The 22394-nt window shown below is 51.0% G+C and overlaps 1 protein-coding gene across 1 annotated transcript in view; it reads left to right on the top strand.

Moving 5' to 3' along the window:
- LOC138373252 (uncharacterized) overlaps positions 1 to 11711 on the top strand; it is a 50827-nt gene extending 39116 nt beyond the window's left edge. Inside the window, exons 3-6 of the mRNA XM_069339293.1 lie at positions 1226 to 1927; positions 2293 to 2439; positions 10763 to 10942; positions 11059 to 11711. Of these exons, the coding sequence (XP_069195394.1) occupies positions 1226 to 1927; positions 2293 to 2439; positions 10763 to 10942; positions 11059 to 11571 (1542 nt within the window). The 3' untranslated portion in view covers positions 11572 to 11711. The remainder of the gene's footprint in view (positions 1 to 1225; positions 1928 to 2292; positions 2440 to 10762; positions 10943 to 11058) is intronic.
- Positions 11712 to 22394: the final 10683 nt, after the last annotated feature.

Genomic DNA, 22394 nt, shown 5'->3' with positions numbered 1-22394 from the left:
TAGTCAATATCAGGTTCATCACCATCCAGGAAAAAATTCTGATTAATTTCATCCTCACTCAAAGGCCGCTATGTACACTTTACTGAGCGGGGTCGGTTGGTGGAACGTGATGTGCTCGCCATGGTCTCTGTCGGGCAACTGAGGCCTGTAGTCAATGGCGGCCTACGCTGGATTTTTTCCCCAGGTGGTATCTGTTTACATTCGGGGTCGGCTTGACTATAGCTGCTCCTATCCCTCATGGGGCATTTCAAATTGTTCGCTAGACCCTCAATCATATATGTATGAATTGAGCAGTTTTGGGAAAGTTACTACCATCGGGATGGTCTGGCACATGGCTGGTTTGGTCTACTCCTTTGCTCTTCGTGTCTGGTCTTTTTGGCGTGGGTGTATCACCACTTGTATGGTGATCAGGTGGGTTCATTGAAGGTGTCTCACCTGCGAGCTTCGTCTCGGCGACAATATGAAGTTTCCTGGTGTTCTTTTCGCCATTTCCTCTCTCTTTGTAGGCTGTCTTCTATTTCTGTTCGGGTTGTTTTGTCCTTTCTTTCTTGGCTTTTTCATGACCATCATTTGATGCTTATTACTGTCGCCTCTTATCTTGCAGCGCTGGCGGAGCCGCTCCAGCTTGTGCTTAGGGTGGATGTCATTTCCGCCCCATTCTGCAAGCTTTCTCATGTATAGTTTCACCTCTGGCCAGCTCATGCACTGCCGGAACCGTCTTGGTCCTTGGACTGGGTGCTCTCTTTTGCCCTCTTTTCCTCGGTTTGTGGTGGCCCCTTCAGTTCAAGATTGTTTTCCAAGGTTCTGTTTCTGTTGGCATTGACCTCTGGGGGTCGGGTTGGTGGGCTTCATGCTCTCCTGCGCAGGGGTTTTGCTCTTTCAGTCTTGGTGGTCGGTTTGTTCAGTTGCAGCCGTCTATTTCTTTTCTGGTGGAGATTGAGACAGCGGCTTTCTGGAGGGGGTCCTTGGAACATTGATGCTTGGTTGATCAGGCTGGGAGTACATCATGTGTTGGGTCTGGTTGCGGCTCTCCGCCGTTATCTGCACACCTCGGCCTCAGTGGCCAGTTAGCAGTGCGAATTGAGAGTAGTGCAAATACCGAGGTTCCTCTGTACAAAGAAATTATGAAAATATTATGTAATTTTTATCAGGAAATATTGTGCAGTACTGTAATATTTTTTGTTGTTGTAAATACATATAGATTTACCAAATATTTTATCCACAGGATAACAAACCAGAGGAATGTTCAGTGTGTTTTAACGATTATGATGACAATCAGCTACGCCCTCGCACACTGCTATGCGGCCACACATTCTGCTCCCAGTGTATTGACAATGCTATCAAGAATGGTCAGCTGACCTGCCCCAGCTGCCGTGCCGAGCACGTTGCCACAGCTGCTACTCAGTTCCCAATTAACTATGCTGTGGAGGCTTTTGTTAGGAAACTCAAAAATATCCAGCTAACAACTGAGGAAGCAGTGCCAGCAAAACCTTATGAAGGTCCCGCCAGAGGCATTAGTAAGAAGTTACGTTCCCTGGTGCAGGAGCAGAAGAGCATCATCAGCAGCCTCATTACTAGCTGTGAAGAGGTACTGTCCCAGCTGGGGGAGTACCAGGGGCAGCTGGGGGACTGGAAGACTCAGCACCTCCAGCTCCAGGACAGACTCTATGCTCTGGTAGAGCAGAACAAGTCAGCAATGAAGCTCTTGGAACTGGAGGATACCAGTGTGGTGGATATGACAACACAAGGAGAGGAAGGGAAGACTCAGCTGCAGGCCATGTTGGGGAACCTCGACACAGTCAACACCCCACAGGAGGTTGGCACAACCATAGACACAGCTGGTGAGTGCAGCATGAAGATTGAAGATTGGCTCCAGAAATGCCAGGAACTCTTCCCAGATGTCAAGACTGTCCACACCTCAGTGAAGGTACGCTGCTGAAGGTCACATTGTTCTCACCCAACTGAGTGTAGTATTGCCTCTATATAAACACTTTTGACATGGAGACACATCAAGATCAGAGTTGACTTTATGTATAGGAAACGTTTTGCTCTAACACCTGAAACATTTTTATTAATAAAGTCAACTGTCATCTTGGTGTTTCTCTACACTGTGGTCAGTGTAGAGAAACATTACTTATAATGTCAAATTACTTTACTCAATCTGATGCTTCATTATAGTCCAGTTACTTTACTCAGAGCCTGATGCTTCATTATAGTCCAGTTACTTTACTCAGAGCCTGATGCTTCATTATAGTCCAAGTTCCACATTAATGTTTGTGTTGGTAATGACAGGTGCAGGAGACCATCAGGGAGGCCCTGGAGATGACGACCACAGAGACAGGTGCCACAGCTGACCCCGTACACCTGGGAGACTCAGCTTTCAGCATCATGAATAAAGTTCAGGAAATCACTGGAGAGATCCCCCAGAAGCAATTAACAGTAAGTTTTTTATTTTCTCTCATAGGTCATATCACAAGATATTGAGTTGCATTTTGAGGAGAAGAAGCCTGTTCTTAGGTTTATTGGGGTTCCCCAAGGTCAACTACTGACTTTCCTTAACATACAATCTAAAATAGTTGTCTAACTCCTGGATAAATATATTCTGGTAGGTGAACAGGCCCATCAGGTGAAAGGAAACATGGGATCCATTTTTGGCCTGCATGGTGATTGAACCCGTGATCCTCTATTGAACCCAGGATCCTGGCCCCCCTCACAGAGGCACAGAGAGCGGGTGACACTCCACCAACCAACCGGGAAAGCATCCAGGAAGACAGTGAACCAAAACAGACCACTGATGGGTTCGAAGAGACTGAAGCCTTGAAACTGCCAACAAACTCCCAAACAATGACAGCACCAACCCCCCTGCCAGTAGAGGGGGCTGGAGCTACAGGTCCAGCACCAATCCCCTACCAGTACAGGGGGGGGGGGCTTGAGCTACAGGTCTAGCACCAACCCCCTGCCAGTAGAGTGGGGCTGGAGCTACAGATCCAGCACCAACCCCCTGCCAGTAGAGGGGGGCTGGAGCTACAGGTCCCGGACCAACCCCCTGCCAGTAGAGGGGGGCTGGAGCTACAGGTTCAGCACCAACCCCCTGCCAGTAGAGGGGGGCTGGAGCTACAGGTCCAGGACCAACCCCCTGCCAGTAGAGGGGGGTGCTGGAGCTACAGGTCCAGGACCAACCCCCTGCCAGTACAGGTGCTGGAGCTACAGGTTCAGCACCAACCCCCTGCCAGTAGAGGGGGGGGGCTGGAGCTACTGGTCCAGCACCAACCCCCCCTGCCAGTAGAGGGGAGGCTGGAGCTACAGGTCCAGCACATAACCCCCCCCTGCCAGTAGAGGGGGGAGGCTGTAGCTATAGGTCCAGCACCAACCCCCTGCCAGCAGAGGGGGGGCTGGAGCTACAGGTCCAGAACCAACCCCCTGCCAGTAGAGGGGGGGCTGGAGCTACTGGTCCAGCACCAACCCCCTGAGAGTAGAGGGAAGGCTGGAGCTACAAGTCCAGGACCAACCACCTGCCAGTAAAGGGAGGCTAGAGCTACAAGGCCAGCACCAAACCCCTGCCAGTAGAGGGGGGCTGGAGCTTTAGGTCCAGCACCAGCCCCCTGCCAGTAGAGGGGGGGGGCTGGAGCTACAGATCCAGCACCAACCCCCCCTGCCAGTAGAGGGGGGGGGGCTGGAGCTACAGGTCCAGCACCAACCCCCCTGCCAGTAGAGGGGGGGCTGGAGCTACAGGTCCAACATCAACCCCCTGCCAGTAGAGGAGGGCTGGCGCTACAAGTCCAGCACCGGCCCCCTGCCAGTAGAGGGGGGCTGGAGCTACAGGTCCAGTACCAACACCCCCTGCCAGTAGAGGGGGGTTGGAGCTACAGGTCAAGTACCAACCCCCTGCCAGTAGAGGTGAGCTGGAGCTACATGTCCAGCACCAGCCCCGTGCCAGTAGAAGGGGGCTGGAGCTTCAGGTCCAGCACCAGCCCCCTGCTAGTAGAGGGGGCCTTAAGCTACAGGTCTGGCATCAACCTCCTGCCAGTAGAGGGAAGCTGGAGCTACAAGTCCACCACCAACCCCCTGCCAGTAGAGGGGAGGGGCTAGAGCTATAGGTCCAGCACCAAATCCCCTGCCAGTCGAGGGGAGCTGGAGCTACAGGTCCAGCACCAACCCCCTGCCATTAGAATGGGGCAGGAGCTACAGGTCATTTGCTAACCCCCTGTCAGTACATGGGGGAGCTAGAGCTACAGGTCTAGCACCCACCCCCTGCCAGTAGAGGGGATCTGGAGCTACAGGTCCAGCACCAACCCCCTGACAGTAGAGGGGGCTGGAGGTATTGGTCCAGCACCAACCCCTTGCCAGTAGAGGGGGATTGGAGCTACAGGTCCAGCACCAACCCCCTGCCCGTAGAGGGGGGGAGCTGGAGCTACAGGTCCAGCACCAACCCCCTGCCCGTAGAGGGGGGGAGCTGGAGCTACAGGTCCAGCACCAACCCCCTGCCCGTAGAGGGGGGGATCTGGAGCTTCAGGTCAAGCACCAACCCCCTGCTAGTAGAGGGGGCCTTAAGCTACAGGTCTGGCATCAACCCCCTGCCAGTAGAGGGAAGCTGGAGTTACAGGTCCACCACCAGCCCCCTGCTATTAGAGGGGAGAGGCTAGAGCTACAGGTCCAGCACCAACCCCCTGCTAGTAGAGGGGGCCTTAAGCTACAGGTCTGACATCATCCCCCTGCCAGTAGAGGGAAGCTGGAGCTTCAGGTCCACCACCAACCCACTGCCAGTAGATGAGGGCTGGAGCTACAGGTCCAGCACCAGCCTCCTGCCAGTAGAGGGGGGCTGGAGCTACAAGTCCAGTACCAACACCCCCTGCCAGTAGAGGGGGGTTGGAGCTACAAGTCAAGTACTAACCCCCTGCTAGTAGAGGGGGCCTTAAGCTACAGGTCTGGCATCAACCCACTGCTAGTAGAGGGAAGCTGGAGCTACAGATCCATCACCAACCCCCTGCCAGTAGAGGGGAGGGGCTAGAGCTACAGGTCCAGCACCAACCCCCTGCCAGTAGAGTGGGGGTGGCAGCTATAGGTCCAGCATCAACCCCCCGGCCATTAGATGGGGGGCTGGAGCTACATGTCCCGCACCAACCCCCTGCCAGTAGATGGGGGGGGGGGCTAGAGCTACATGTCCAGCACCAACCCCCTGCCAGTAAACGAGGCTGGAGCTACAGGTCCAGCACCAACACCCCTGGCTGTAGAAGGGGGCTGGAGTTACCTTGGAGTTTTTTCCGGGGCTTAGCGTCCCCGCGGCCCGGTCGTCGACCAGGCCTCCTCGTTGCTGGACTGGTCAATCAGACTGACGCGGCTGCTCGCAGCCTGACATATGAATCACAGCCTGGTTGATCAGGTATCCTATGGAGGTGCTTATCCAGTTCTCTCTTGAACACTGTAAGGGGTCAGCCAGTTATGCCCCTTATGTGTAGCTGAAGCGTGTTGAACAGTCTTGGGCCTCTGATGTTGATAGAATTCTCTCTCAGAGTACCTGTTGCACCTCTGCTTTTCAATGGGGGTATTCTGCACATCCTGCCATGTCTTCTGGTCTCATGTGAAGATATTTCTATACACAGGTTTGGGTCCAGCTCCTCTAATATTTTCCACGTATAAATTATTATGCGAACAAGCCTGAATGGTCCCCAGGACTATATGCAACTGAAAATAGATAATTATGTATCTCTCCTGCCTGCGCTCAAGAGAATACAGATTTAGCCTCTTTAGTCGGTCCCAGTAGTTTAGATGTTTTATTGAGTGGATTCTAGCAGTAAAGGATTTCTTCACACTCTCCAGGTCAGCTATTTCTCCAGCTTTGAAAGGGGCTGTCATTGTGCAGCAGTACTCCACTCTAGAGAGCACATGCGTCTTAAAAAGTATCATCATCGGTATAGCATCTCTAGTGTGAAAGGTTCTTATTACCCAACCTGTCATTTTTCTTGCAGTTGTGACGGCTACTTTATTGTGTTCTTTAAAGGTAAGGTCTTCCGAAGTGAGTACATCCAAATACTTTACATTGCCTTTTCGTTCTATGTTATGATTTGACTGCATTTTGTACGTGGTTTCTGTTTTTATATTTTTCATTTTTTCCATAGCGCATGAGCTGGAACTTATCTTCGTTAAACACCGTATTATTTTCTGTAGCCCATAGAAAGACCTAATTTACATCTGATTGGAAGTTTGCCGTGTTCTCTATGTTATCTGCTCTCATGAAAATCCTAGTGTCATCTGCAAAGGATGATACAGTACTATAGATTGTGTCCTTGTCTATATCCGATATGAGGATGAGAAAAAGTACTGGAGCAAGCACAGTACCCTGGGGGACTGAACTCTTTACAGTTGATGGATGGTATTTTATTTTGTTGACTATTACACATTGGGTTCTGTTAGTCAGGAAATTACAGTAGATCCATCTGCCTATTTTTCCAGTTTTTCCTTTTGAAAGCATTTCATGTGCAATAACACCATGGTCACATTTGTCAAAGGCTTTTACGAAATCTGTGTAAATTACATCAGCATTTTGTTTATCTTCCATGGCATCTAATGCCATATCATAGTGGTCCAGCAACTGCGACAGGCAAGAGCACCCTGTTCTGAAACCATGTTGTCCGGGGTTATGGAGATGCTGTGATTCCATGTATTTTGTGATCTTACTTCTTAGCACTCTCTCAAAGATTTTTATGATGTGCGATGTTAGTGCTATCGGTCTGTAATTTTTTGCCTCTGCCTTATTTCCTCCTTTATGAAGTGACCTTATTTCCTCCTTTATGAAGTGGCCTTATTTCCTCCTTTATGAAGTGGTGCTATCTCTGCTGTTTTTTAGTATGTCAGGGATAACGCCAGTATCTAGGCTTTGTCTCCAAAGAACGTGAAGGGCCTGTGATAGTGGTTTTTTACAGTTCTTGATGAATATGGAGTTCCAAGAATCCGGGCCTGGTGCAGAGTGCATAGGCATACTGCTTATGGCTTCTTCAAAATCCAGTGGGGATAGGGTGACGTCTGATATATGATTTGATGTTGGTATCGTATCCATGAAAAATTCATTTGGGTTATCAATCTTTAGTGTGTTTAATGGCTCACTGAAAACAGTCGTACTGCTTCCTCAGTAGCTCGCTCATTTCTTTGTTGTCATCGGTGAAAGTTCCATCTCCCTTTCACAGGGTCCCGATACTAGATGTAGTTTTTTATCTTGATTTTGCATAGGAGAAAAAATATTTCGGATTTCTCTCTATTTCACTGTTGGCCTTTTCCTCTCTTTGCCTCTCCTGGGTTTTGTATAATTCATGTAGCTTTAGTTCAATTGTTTGTATTTCACTACCTAACCTTCTTCACCGTTCTTGAGATAGGGTGCGACTCTCAAGTTGTTCTGCGGTTCGTTTTCTTCGCCTATAGAGGGAACGACGTTCCTGTTTCAATCTGCATCTCTTCCTCTTTTTTTTCTTAGGGGTATGTGGTTTGACCATATTTCTAGTGCTACTGAGCTTATTTTTTCCAGGCACTGGTTCAGGTTTGCATTTTCTAGATGTTCTTCCCAGCTTATTTCTGTGAAGTCTTGGTTTATTTGTTCCCAGTTTATCTGTTTATTATTGAAGTTGAATTTGCTGAAATCTCCTCCACTGGGAATCTGGACTGGTTTTGAAGGTTTATTCCCTATGGTTGTCAGCACTTCAATGAATTGTTGTGATCTGAGTAACAGGTATTTGTAATCATTATATCCCTGATCAATTCATAATTATTAGTGAAAATAACGTCCAGCATGTTCTCCTTCCTAGCTGGTTCTACAATTTGCTGGTTTAAGGCAAACCTGTCGCACATCCGTAGAAGGTCATTTGCATTTGCCTGTTCATTTAGGCTACTTCTTGGTATTCTTTCTGATATTACTGTATTAGCTAGGTGCTTCCATTTCAGGTGACGTAGGTTGAAGTCCCCAAGCAAAATGATGTTCGGGGCTGGATTTGTGAGGTTTTCCAAGCAGTGTTCTATTTTCATTAGCTGGTCTTTAAAATCCTGATGACTGCTGATGATCTGGAGCTACAGGTCCAGCACCAACCCCCTGCCAGTAGAGGAGGCTGGAGTTACCAGTCCAGCACCAACCCCCTGCCAGTAGAGGGGGGCTGGAGCTACAGGTCCAGCACCAACCCCCTGCCAGTAGAGGGGGGCTGGAGCTACAGGTTCAGCACCAACCCCCTGCCAGTAGAGGGGGACTGGAGCTACAGGTCCAGCACCAACCCCCTGCCAGTAGAGGGGGGCTGGAGTTACCAGTCCAGCACCAACCCCCTGCCAGTAGAGGAGGCTGGAGCTACAGGTCCAGCACCAACCCCCTGCCAGTAGAGGGGGGCTAGAGCTACAGGTCCAGCACCAACCCCCTGCCAGTAGAGGAGGGCTGGAGCTACAGGTCCAGCACCAACCCCCTGCCAGTAGAGGGGGGCTGGAGCTACAGGTTCAGCACCAACCCCCTGCCAGTAGAGGGGGACTGGAGCTACAGGTTCAGCACCAACCCCCTGCCAGTAGAGGGGGACTGGAGCTACAGGTCTAGCACCAACCTCCTGCCAGTAGAGCGGGGCTGGAGCTACAGGTCCGTCACTAACCCCCTGCCAGTAGAGGACGCCTAGAGCTAGAGGTCTGGCATCAACCCCCTGCCAGTTGAGGGGAGCTGGAGCTACAAGTCCACCACCAACCCCCTGCCAGTAGAGGAGGGCAGGAGATACAGTTCCAGCACCAACCCCCTGCCATTAGAAGGTGGCAGGAGCTACAGGTCAATTGCTAACCCCCTGTCAGTATAGGTGGGGGGCTAGAGCAATAGGTCCAGCACCAACCCTCTGCCATTAGAGGGGGCTGGAGCTACATGTCCAGCACCAACCCCCTGCCAATAGAGGGGGGGGGCTAGAGCTACAGGTCCAGCACCAACCCCCTGCCAGTAGAGGAGGCTGGAGCTACAGGTCCAGAACCAACCCCCTGCCAGTAGTTGGGGGCTGGAGCTACAGGTCTAGCACCAACCTCCTGCCAGTAGAGCGGGGCTGGAGCTACAGGTCCAGCACTAACCCCCCTTTCAGTAGAGGGGGGCTGGAGCTACAGGTCCAGTACCAACCCCCTGCCAGTAGAGTGGGCTGGAACTACAGGTTCAGCACCAACCCCCGGCCAGTAGACGGGGCTGGAACTACAGGTCCAGCACCAACCCTGTTCCAGTAGAGTGGGCTGGAACTACAGGTCCAGCACCAACCCCCGGCCAGTAGAGGGGGGCTGGAACTACAGGTCCATCACCAACCCCACTGCCAGCAGAGGGGGCTGGAGCTACAGGTCCAGCACCAAACCCCTGCCAATAGAGGGGGCTTAAGCAACAGGTCCAGCACCAATCCCCTGCCAGTAGAGGGGAGGCTGAAGCTACAGGTCCAGCATCAACCTCCTGCCATAAGAGGGGGGCAGGAGCTACAGGTCCAACATCAACCCCCTGCCAGTAGAGGAGGGTTGGAGCTACAGGTCCAGCACAAACCCCCAGCCAGTAGAGGGGGCTGGAGCTACAAGTCCAGCACCAACCCCCTGCCAGTAGAGCGGGGCTGGAGCTACAGGTCCAGCACAAACCCCCTACCAGTAGAGTGGGGGCTGGAGCTACAGGTCCAGCACCAACACCCCAGCCAGTAGAGGGGGGGCTGGAGCTACAGGTCCAGCACCAAGCCCTGCCAGTAGAGGGGGGGCTGGAGCTACAGGTAGAGCACCAACCCCCTGCCAGTAGAGGGGGGGCATGAGCTACAGGTCCAGCATCAACCTCCTGCCATAAGAGGGGGCAGGAGCTACAGGTCCAACATCAACCCCCTGCCAGTAGAGATGGACTGGAGCTACAGGTCCAGCACCAACCCCCTGCCAGTAGAGGGGGGCTGGAGCTACAGGTCAATCGCCAACCCCCTGTCAGTAGAGGGGGGCTGGAGCTACAGGTCCAGCACCAACCCCTGCTAGTAGAGGGGGGCTGGAGCTACAGGTCCAACACCAACCTCCTGTCAGTAGACGGGGACTGGAGCTACAGGTTCATCACCAACCCCCCTGCCAGTAGAGGGGGGTGAAAGCTACAGGTCCAGCACAACCCCCTGCTAGTAGAGGGGGGGCCGGAGCTTCAGATCCAGCACCAACCTCCCTGCCAGTAGAGGGGGACTGAAGCTACAGGTCCAGCACAACCCCCTGCCAGTAGAGGGGGGGCTGGAGCTACAGGTCCAGCACAACCCCCTGCCAGTAGAGGGGGGCTGGAGCTACAGGTTCAGCACCAACCCCCTGCCAGTAGAGGGGGGGGGGCATGAGCTACAAGTCTATCACCAACACCCTGCCAGTAGAGGGGGGCTGGAGCTACAGGTCCAGAACCAACCCCCAGCCAGTAGAGGGGGGCTGGAGCTACAGGTCCAGCACCAACCCCCCTGCCAGTAGAGGGGGGCTGGAGCTACAGGTCCAGCATAATGGGGCTGTCACTGACCACAGGTGATAATGGAGCTGAAACTGACCACATTTGATAACGGGGCTGACACTGTCCTCAGGTGATAATGGGGCTGACACTGTCCACAGGTGATAATGGGGCTGACACTGACCACAGGTGATAATGGGGCAGACACTATCCACTGGTGATAATGGGGCAGACACTGTCCACTGGTGATAATGGGGCTGACACTGACCACAGGTGATAATGGGGTTGACACTGACCACAGGTCATAATGGGGCTGGCACTGACTACAGGTGATAATGGGGCTGACACTGTCCACAGGTTGAGGACCTCCGCAGGATGAGGGAGCCCGTCAAGAGGCTGGTGGAGGCTGGCCGGGTGTTGGCCGTCCAGGAAGACCAAGATGGCCGCCGCTCCGCCAGGATAACTCTACAAGACGGACAGCTGTACCTCCACCCACTCCTGCGTCAGCCCACGCCTGCCGACGCTCACACCCTCCAGGTTACTTTATTACACCCACTAGTCTTACTGACATTACTGATTTACTGAGTTATCATAACTAATATGATAACATTTTGTTGTACAGTTATCAGCATGATTTATTTAATTTTCTGCAGGAGAGTGAGGTTGTGGGCGTGCTGGAGCCCTCCTGCACCCTGGCGTTCCTTGACCTCGGGTGGGCGGGGTCAACAAGAGGGCGGGTGACCATCCGGTTGACCCCTGACACTCCGCTGGCCAGACAGTTTGTGTTGTTGTGTACGGGCCAGCGGGGCCACACCTACCGCAACACTAAACTGTTGCAGGTGTGGTACAAGGGTCAGTCGGATGAGAGGGTGGTGGGCGGAGACTACGAGAGTAATGATGGTAAGGGAGGAGCCCCACTGCTGCCTGACCTCCAGGGGCACTACCGGAGGTCAGGCTGGGCAGGAGCTGTGCGCGCCAGGTGGGGGCCGGGGGATCCCAGGAGTGCCCAGTTCGTCATCACCACCAGGGACCTCCAGGATGGTTACCAGTTGCGAAATGTCTTCGGTGATGTGGTGAGCGGCCTGGATGTGGTGAGGGCAGCAGTCAACCACAGTGACATTACGGAGGTGACTGTGGTGGACTGTGGTGTTGTGCTGCCACTCTAGTTCACTGTACCATCACCATCACTACTGTGGTGTTGTGCTGCCACTCTAGTTCACTGTACCATCACTACTGTGGTGTTGTGCTGCCACTCAAGTTCACTGTACCATCACTACTATGGTGTTGTGCTGCCACTCTAATTCACTGTACCACCACCTATCACTATTGTGGTGTTGTGCTGCCACTCTAGTTCACTGTACTATCACTACTGTGGTGTTGTGCTACCACTCTAGTTCACTGTACCACCACCATCTCTACTGTGGTGTTGTGCTGCCACTCTAGTTCACTGTACCACCACCATCACCACTGTGGTGTTGTGCTGCCACTCTAGTTCACTGTACCACCACCATCACTACTGTGGTGTTGTGCTGCTACTCTAGTTCACTGTACCATCACCATCACTACTGTGGTGTTGTGCTGCCACTCTAGTTCACTGTACCACCACCATCACCACTGTGGTGTTGTGCTGCCACTCTAGTTCACTGTACCATCACTACTGTGGTGTTGTACTGCCACTCTAATTCACTGTACCATCACTACTGTGGTGTTGTGCTGCCACTCTAGTTCACTGTACCACCACCATCACTACTGTGGTGTTGTGCTGCTACTCTAGTTCACTGTACCATCACCATCACTACTGTGGTGTTGTGCTGCCACTCTAGTTCACTGTACCACCACCATCACCACTGTGGTGTTGTGCTGCCACTCTAGTTCACTGTACCATCACTACTGTGGTGTTGTACTGCCACTCTAATTCACTGTACCATCACTACTGTGGTGTTGTGCTGCCACTCTAGTTCACTGTACCACCACCATCACTACTGTGGTGTTGTGCTGCTACTCTAGTTCACTGTACCATCACCATCACTACTGTGGTGTTGTGCTGCCACTCTAGTTCACTGTACCACCACCATCACTACTGTGGTGTTGTGCTGCTACTCTAGTTCACTGTACCATCACCATCACTACTGTGGTGTTGTGCTGCCACTCTAGTTCACTGTACCACCACCACCACTGTGGTGTTGTGCTGCCACTCTAGGTCACTGTACCATCACTACTGTGGTGTTGTACTGCCACTCTAATTCACTGTACCATAATTACTGTGGTGTTGTGCTGCCACTCTAGTTCACTGTACCACCACCATCACTACTGTGGTGTTGTGCTGCTACTCTAGTTCACTGTACCACCACCATCACCACTGTGGTGTTGTGCTGCCACTCTAGTTCACTGTACCATCACTACTGTGGTGTTGTACTGCCACTCTAATTCACTGTACCATCACTACTGTGGTGTTGTGCTGCCACTCTAGTTCACTGTACCACCACCATCACTACTGTGGTGTTGTGCTGCTACTCTAGTTCACTGTACCATCACCATCACTACTGTGGTGTTGTGCTGCCACTCTAGTTCACTGTACCACCACCATCACTACTGTGGTGTTGTGCTGCTACTCTAGTTCACTGTACCATCACCATCACTACTGTGGTGTTGTGCTGCCACTCTAGTTCACTGTACCACCACCACCACTGTGGTGTTGTGCTGCCACTCTAGTTCACTGTACCAATCACTATTGTGGTGTTGTACTGCCACTCTAATTCACTGTACCATCACTACTGTGGTGTTGTGCTGCCACTCTAGTTCACTGTACCATCACCATCACTACTGTGGTGTTGTGCTGCCACTCTAGTTCACTGTACCACCACCATCACCACTGTGGTGTTGTGCTGCCACTCTAGTTCACTGTTCCATCACTACTGTGGTGTTGTACTGACACTCTAATTCACTGTACCATCACTACTTTGGTGTTGTGCTGCCACTCTAGTTCACTGTACCACCACCATCACTACTGTGGTGTTGGGCTGCCGCTCTAGGTCACTGTACCATCACTACTGTGGTGTCGTGCTGCCACTCTAGTTCACTGTACCACCATCATAACTACTGTGGTGTTGTGCTGCCACTCTAGTTCACTGTACCAACACCATAACTACTGTGGTGTTGTGGTGCCACTCTAGTTCACTGTACCACCACCATCACTACTGTGGTATTGTGCTGCCGCTCTAGTTCACTGTACCATCACTATTGTGGTGTCGTGCTGCCACTCTAGTTCACTGTACCACCACCATCACTACTGTTGTGTTGTGCTGCCACTCAAGTTCACTGAACCACCATCACCATAACTACTGTGGTGTTGTGCTGCCACTCTAGTTCACTGTACCATCACCATCACTACTGTGGTGTTGGGCTGCCACTCTAGTTCACTGTACCACTACCATCACTACTGTCGTGTTGTGCTGCCACTCTAGTTCACTGTACCACCATCACCATCACTACTGTGGTGTTGTGCTGCCACTCTAGTTCACTGTACCACCACAATCACTACTGTGGTGTTGTGCTGCCACTCTAGTTCACTGTACCATCACTACTGTGGTGTTGTGCCGCCACTCTAGTTCACTGTACCATCACTACTGGGGTGTTGTGTTGCCACTCTAGTTCACTGTACCACCACCATCACTACTGGGGTGTTGTGCTGCCACTCTAGTTCAGTGTACCACCACCATCACTGCTGTGGTGTTGTGCTGCCACTCTAGTTCACTGTACCACCACCATCACCACTGTGGTGTTGTGCTGCCACTCTAGTTCACTGTTCCATCACTACTGTGGTGTTGTACTGACACTCCAATTCACTGTACCATCACTACTTTGGTGTTGTGCTGCCACTCTAGTTCACTGTACCACCACCATCACTACTGTGGTGTTGGGCTGCCGCTCTAGTTCACTGTACCATCACTACTGTGGTGTCGTGTTGCCACTCTAGTTCACTGTACCACCATCATAACTACTGTGGTGTTGTGCTGCCACTCTAGTTCACTGTACCAACACCATAACTACTGTGGTGTTGTGCTGCCACTCTAGTTCACTGTACCACCACCATCACTACTGTGGTATTGTGCTGCCGCTCTAGTTCACTGTACCATCACTATTGTGGTGTCGTGCTGCCACTCTAGTTCACTGTACCACCACCATCACTACTGTTGTGTTGTGCTGCCACTCAAGTTCACTGAACCACCATCACCATAACTACTGTGGTGTTGTGCTGCCACTCTAGTTCACTGTACCATCACCATCACTACTGTGGTGTTGGGCTGCCACTCTAGTTCACTGTACCACTACCATCACTACTGTCGTGTTGTGCTGCCACTCTAGTTCACTGTACCACCATCACCATCACTACTGTGGTGTTGTGCTGCCACTCTAGTTCACTGTACCACCACAATCACTACTGTGGTGTTGTGCTGCCACTCTAGTTCACTGTACCATCACTACTGTGGTGTTGTGCCGCCACTCTAGTTCACTGTACCATCACTACTGGGGTGTTGTGTTGCCACTCTAGTTCACTGTACCACCACCATCACTACTGGGGTGTTGTGCTGCCACTCTAGTTCAGTGTACCACCACCATCACTGCTGTGGTGTTGTGCTGCCACTCTAGTTCACTGTACCATCACTACTGTGGTGTTGTGCTGCCACTCTAGTTCACTGTACCACCACCATCACCACTGTGGTGTTGTGCTGCCACTCTAGTTCACTGTTCCATCACTACTGTGATGTTGTACTGACACTCTAATTCACTGTACCATCACTACTTTGGTGTTGTGCTGCCACTCTAGTTCACTGTACCACCACCATCACTACTGTGGTGTTGGGCTGCCGCTCTAGTTCACTGTACCATCACTACTGTGGTGTCGTGTTGCCACTCTAGTTCACTGTACCACCATCATAACTACTGTGGTGTTGTGCTGCCACTCTAGTTCACTGTACCAACACCATAACTACTGTGGTGTTGTGGTGCCACTCTAGTTCACTGTACCACCACCATCACTACTGTGGTATTGTGCTGCCGCTCTAGTTCACTGTACCATCACTATTGTGGTGTCGTGCTGCCACTCTAGTTCACTGTACCACCACCATCACTACTGTTGTGTTGTGCTGCCACTCAAGTTCACTGAACCACCATCACCATAACTACTGTGGTGTTGTGCTGCCACTCTAGTTCACTGTACCATCACCATCACTACTGTGGTGTTGGGCTGCCACTCTAGTTCACTGTACCACTACCATCACTTCTGTCGTGTTGTGCTGCCACTCTAGTTCACTGTACCACCATCACCATCACTACTGTGGTGTTGTGCTGCCACTCTAGTTCACTGTACCACCACAATCACTACTGTGGTGTTGTGCTGCCACTCTAGTTCACTGTACCATCACTACTGTGGTGTTGTGCCGCCACTCTAGTTCACTGTACCATCACTACTGGGGTGTTGTGTTGCCACTCTAGTTCACTGTACCACCACCATCACTACTGGGGTGTTGTGCTGCCACTCTAGTTCAGTGTACCACCACCATCACTGCTGTGGTGTTGTGCTGCCACTCTAGTTCACTGTACCATCACTACTGTGGTATTGTGCTACCACTCTAGTTCACTGTACCACCATCATCACTACTGGGGTGTTGTGCTACCACTCTAGTTCACTGTACCACCACCATCACTACTGTGGTGTTGTGCTGACACTCTAGTTCACTGTACCATCACCATCACTACTGTGGTGTTGTCCTGCCACTCTAGTTCACTGTACCACCACCATCACCACTGTGGTGTTGTGCTGCCGCTCTAGTTCACTGTACTATCAATACTGTGGTGTCGTGCTGCCACTCTAGTTCACTGTACCACCACCATCACTACTGTGGTGTTGTGCTGCCACTCTAGTTCACTGTACCATCACCATCACTACTGTGGTGTTGTCCTGCCACTCTAGTTCACTGTACCACCACCATCACTAACTGTGGTGTTGTGCTGCCACTCTAGTTCACTGTACCATCACCATCACTACTGTGGTGTTGTGCTGCCACTCTAGTTCACTGTACCACCACCATCACTACTGTTGTGTTGTGCTGCCACTCAAGTTCACTGTACCACCATCACCATAACTTCTGTGGTGTTGTGCTGCCACTCTAGTTCACTGTACCACTATCAGCATCACTACTGTGGTGTTGGGCTGCCACTCTAGTTCACTGTACCATCACCATCACTACTGTGGTGTTGTGCTGCCACTCTAGTTCACTGTACCACTACCATCACTACTGTGGTGTTGTACTGCCACTCTAGTTCACTGTACCACCACCATCACTACTGTGGTGTTGTGCTGCCACTCTAGTTCACTGTACCACCATCACCATCACTACTGTGGTGTTGTGCTGCCACTATAGTTCACTGTACCACCATCATCACTACTGTGGTGTTGGGCTGCCACTCTAGTTCACTGTACCATCACTACTGTGGTGTTGTGCTGCCACTCTAGTTCACTGTACCATCACTACTGGGGTGTTGTGCTGCCACTCTAGTTCACTGTACCATCACCATCACTACTGTGGTGTTGTGCTGCCACTCTAGTTCACTGTACCACCACCATCACTGCTGTGGTGTTGTGCTGTCACTCTAGTTCACTGTACTCACCTAGTTGTGTTTGCGGGGGTTGAGCTCTGGCTCTTTGGTCCCGCCTCTCAACCGTCAATCAACAGGTGTACAGATTCCTGAACCTATTGGGCTCTATCATATCTACGCTTGAAAGCAGTGTATGGAGTCAGCCTCCACCACATCACTTCCTAATGCATTCCATTTGTCAACCACTCTGACACTAAAAAAGTTCTTTCTAATATCTCTGTGGCTCATTTGGGCACTCAGTTTCCACCTGTGTCCCCTTGTGCGTGTTCCCCTTGTGTTAAATAGACTGTCTTTATCTACCCTATCAATCCCCTTCAGAATCTTGAATGTGGTGATCATGTCCCCCCTAACTCTTCTGTCTTCCAGCGAAGTGAGGTTTAATTCCCGTAGTCTCTCCTCGTAGCTCATACCTCTCAGCTCGGGTACTAGTCTCGGGTACTGTACCATCACTACTGTGGTGTTGTGCTGCCACTCTAGTTCACTGTACCACCACCATCACTACTGGGGTGTTGTGCTTCCACTCTAGTTCACTGTACCACCATCATCACTACTGTGGTGTTGTGCTGCCACTCTAGTTCTCTGTACCACCACCATCACTACTGTGGTGTTGTGCTGCCACTCTAGTTCACTGTACCATCACTACTGTGGTGTTTTGTTGCCACTCTAGTTCACTCTACCACCACCATCACTACTGTGGTGTTGTGCTGCCACTCTAGTTCACTGTACCATCATCATCACTACTGTGGTGTTGTGCTGCCTTTCTAGTTCACTGTACCATCACTACTGTGGTGTTGTGCTGCCACTCTAGTTCACTGTACCATCACTACTGGGGTGTTGTGCTGCCACTCTAGTTCACTGTACCATCACCATCACTACTGTGGTGTTGTGCTGCTACTCTAGTTCACTGCACCATCACCATCACTACTGTGGTGTTGTGTTGCCACTCTAGTTCACTGTACCACCACCATCACTACTGTGGTGTTATGCTACCACTCTAGTTCACTGTACCACCACCATCACTGCTGTGGTGTTGTCCTGCCACTCTAGTTCACTGTACCATCACCATCACTACTGTGGTGTTGTGCTGCCACTCTAGTTCACTGTACCATTACTACTGTGGTGTTGTGCTGCCACTCTAGTTGACTGTACCATCACTACTGGGGTGTTGTGCTGCCACTCTAGTTCACTGTACCATCACCATCACTACTGTGGTGTTGTGCTGCCACTCTAGTTCACTGTACCACCACCATCACTACTGTGGTGTTGTGCTGCCACTCTAGTTCACTGTACCATCCCTACTGTGGTGTTCCGCTGCCACTCTAGTTCACTGTACCATCACCATCACTACTGTGGTGTAGTGCTGCCACTCTAGTTCACTGTACCACTATCACCATCACTACTGTGGTGTTGTGCTGCCACTCTAGTTCACTGTACCATCACCATCACTACTGTGGTGTTGTGCTGCCACTCTAGTTCACTGTACCACCACCATCACTACTGTGGTGTTGTGCTACCACTCTAGTTCACTGTACCACCACCATCACTACTATGGTGTTGTGCTGCCACTCTAGTTCACTGTACCATCACCATCACTACTGTGGTGTTGTGCTGCCACTCTAGTTCACTTTACCATCACTACTGTGGTGTTGTGCTGCCACTCTAGTTCACTGTACCATCACTACTGGGGTGTTGTGCTGCCACTCTAGTTCACTGTACCATCATTATCACTACTGTGGTGTTGTGCTGCCACTCTAGTTCACTGTACCACCACCATCACTACTGTTGTGTTGTGCTGCCACTCAAGTTCACTGTACCACCATCACCATAACTACTGTGGTGTTGTGCTGCCACTCTAGTTCACTGTACCACTATCAGCATCACTACTATGGTGTTGGGCTGCCACTCTAGTTCACTGTACCATCACCATCACTACTGTGGTGTTGTGCTGCCACTCTAGTTCACTGTACCACTACCATCACTACTGTGGTGTTGTACTGCCACTCTAGTTCACTGTATCACCATCACCATCACTACTGTGGTGTTGTGCTGCCACTATAGTTCACTGTACCACCACCATCACTACTGTGGTGTTGGGCTGCCACTCTAGTTCACTGTACTATCACTACTGTGGTGTCGTGCTGCCACTCTAGTTCACTGTACCACCACCATCACTACTGTGGTGTTGTGCTGCCACTCTAGTTCACTGTACCATCACCATCACTACTGTGGTGTTGTGCTGCCACTCTAGTTCACTGTACCACCACCATCACTACTGTTGTGTTGTGCTGCCACTCAAGTTCACTGTACCACCATCACCATAACTACTGTGGTGTTGTGCTGCCACTCTAGTTCACTGTACCATCACCATCACTACTGTTGTGTTGTGCTGCCACTCTAGTTCACTGTACCACCACCATCACTACTGTTGTGTTGTGCTGCCACTCAAGTTCACTGTACCACCATCACCATAACTACTGTGGTGTTGTGCTGCCACTCTAGTTCACTGTACCACTATCAGCATCACTACTGTGGTGTTGGGCTGCCACTCTAGTTCATTGTACCATCACCATCACTACTGTGGTGTTGTGCTGCCACTCTAGTTCACGGTACCACTACCATCACTACTGTGGTGTTGTACTGCCACTCTAGTTCACTGTACCACCACCATCACTACTGTGGTGTTGTGCTGCCACTCTAGTTCACTGTACCATCACCATCACTACTGTGGTGTTGTGCTGCCACTCTAGTTCACTGTACCATTACTACTGTGGTGTTGTGCTGCCACTCTAGTTCACTGTACCATCACTACTGGGGTTTTGTGCTGCCACTCTAGTTCACTGTACCATCACCATCACTACTGTGGTGTTGTGCTGCCACTCTAGTTCACTGTACCACCACCATCACTACTGTGGTGTTGTGCTGCCACTCTAGTTCACTGTACCATCCCTACTGTGGTGTTCTGCTGCCACTCTAGTTCACTGTACCATCACCATCTCTACTGTGGTGTAGTGCTGCCACTCTAGTTCACTGTACCACTATCACCATCACTACTGTGGTGTTGTGCTGCCACTCTAGTTCACTGTACCATCACCATCACTACTGTGGTGTTGTGCTGCCACTCTAGTTCACTGTACCACCACCATCACTACTATGGTGTTGTGCTACCACTCTAGTTCACTGTACCACCACCATCACTACTATGGTGTTGTGCTGCCACTCTAGTTCACTGTACCATCACTACTGTGGTGTTGTGCTGCCACTCTAGTTCACTGTACCATCACTACTGGGGTGTTGTGTTGCCACTCTAGTTCACTGTACCACCACCATCACTACTGGGGTGTTGTGCTGCCACTCTAGTTCAGTGTACCATCACCATCACTACTGTGGTGTTGTGCTGCCACTCTAGTTCACTGTACCACTATCAGCATCACTACTGTGGTGTTGGGCTGCCACTCTAGTTCACTGTACCATCACCATCACTACTGTGGTGTTGTGCTGCCACTCTAGTTCACTGTACCACTACCATCACTACTGTGGTGTTGTACTGCCACTCTAGTTCACTGTACCACCACCATCACTACTGTGGTGTTGTGCTGCCACTCTAGTTCACTGTACCACCATCACCATCACTACTGTGGTGTTGTGCTGCCACTATAGTTCACTGTACTACCACCATCACTACTGTGGTGTTGGGCTGCCACTCTAGTTCACTGTACCATCACTATTGTGGTGTTGTGCTGCCACTCTAGTTCACTGTACCATCACTACTGTGGTGTTGTGCTGCCACTCTAGTTCACTGTACCACCACCATCACTACTGTTGTGTTGTGCTGCCACTCAAGTTCACTGTACCACCATCACCATTACTACTGTGGTGTTGTGCTGCCACTCTAGTTCACTGTACCATCACCATCACTACTGTGGTGTTGTGCTCCCACTCTAGTTCACTGTACCACTATCAGCATCACTACTGTGGTGTTGGGCTGCCACTCTAGTTCACTGTACCATCACCATTACTACTGTGGTGTTGTGCTGCCACTCTAGTTCACTGTACCACTACCATCACTACTGTGGTGTTGTACTGCCACTCTAGTTCACTGTACCACCATCACCATCACTACTGTGGTGTTGTGCTGCCACTATAGTTCACTGTACCACCACCATCACTACTGTGGTGTTGGGCTGCCACTCTAGTTCACTGTACCATCACTACTGTCATGTTGTGCTGCCACTCTAGTTCACTGTACCATCACTACTGGGGTGTTGTGCTGCCACTCTAGTTCACTGTACCATCACCATCACTACTGTCGTGTTGTGCTGCCACTCTAGTTCACTGTACCACCACCATTACCACTGTGGTGTTGTGCTGCCGCTCTAGTTCACTGTACTATCACTACTGTGGTGTCGTGCTGCCACTCTAGTTCACTGTACCACCACCATCACTACTGTGGTGTTGTGCTGCCACTCTAGTTCACTGTACCACCACCATCACTACTGTTGTGTTGTGCTGCCACTCAAGTTCACTGTACCACCATCACCATAACTACTGTGGTGTTGTGCTGCCACTCTAGTTCACTGTACCATCACCATCACTACTGTGGTGTTGTGCTGCCACTCTAGTTCACTGTACCACTATCAGCATCACTTCTGTGGTGTTGGGCTGCCACTCTAGTTCACTGTACCATCACCATCACTACTGTGGTGTTGTGCTGCCACTCTAGTTCACTGTACCACTACCATCACTACTGTGGTGTTGTGCTGCCAGTCTAGTTCACTGTACCATCACCATCACTACTGTGGTGTTGTGCTGCCACTCTAGTTCACTGTACCATTACTACTGTGGTGTTGTGCTGCCACTCTAGTTCACTGTACCATCACTACTGAGGTGTTGTGCTGTCACTCTAGTTCACTGTACCATCACCATCACTACTGTGGTGTTGTGCTGCCACTCTAGTTCACTGTACCACCACCATCACTACTGTGGTGTTGTGCTGCCACTCTAGTTCACTGTACCATCCCTACTGTGGTGTTCTGCTGCCACTCTAGTTCACTGTACCATCACCATCACTACTGTGGTGTAGTGCTGCCACTCTAGTTCACTGTACCACTGTCACCATCACTACTGTGGTGTTGTGCTGCCACTCTAGTTCACTGTACCATCACCATCACTACTGTGGTGTTGTGCTGCCACTCTAGTTCACTGTACCACCACCATCACTACTGTGGTGTTGTGCTACCACTCTAGTTCACTGTACCACCACCATCACTACTATGGTGTTGTGTTGCCACTCTAGTTCACTGTACCATCACCATCACTACTGTGGTGTTGT

Source organism: Procambarus clarkii, chromosome 41, assembly GCF_040958095.1.
Source record: "Procambarus clarkii isolate CNS0578487 chromosome 41, FALCON_Pclarkii_2.0, whole genome shotgun sequence".
In the NCBI taxonomy this organism is placed as follows: domain Eukaryota; kingdom Metazoa; phylum Arthropoda; class Malacostraca; order Decapoda; family Cambaridae; genus Procambarus; species Procambarus clarkii.
This window is presented reverse-complemented; position numbering and strand designations above follow the sequence as displayed.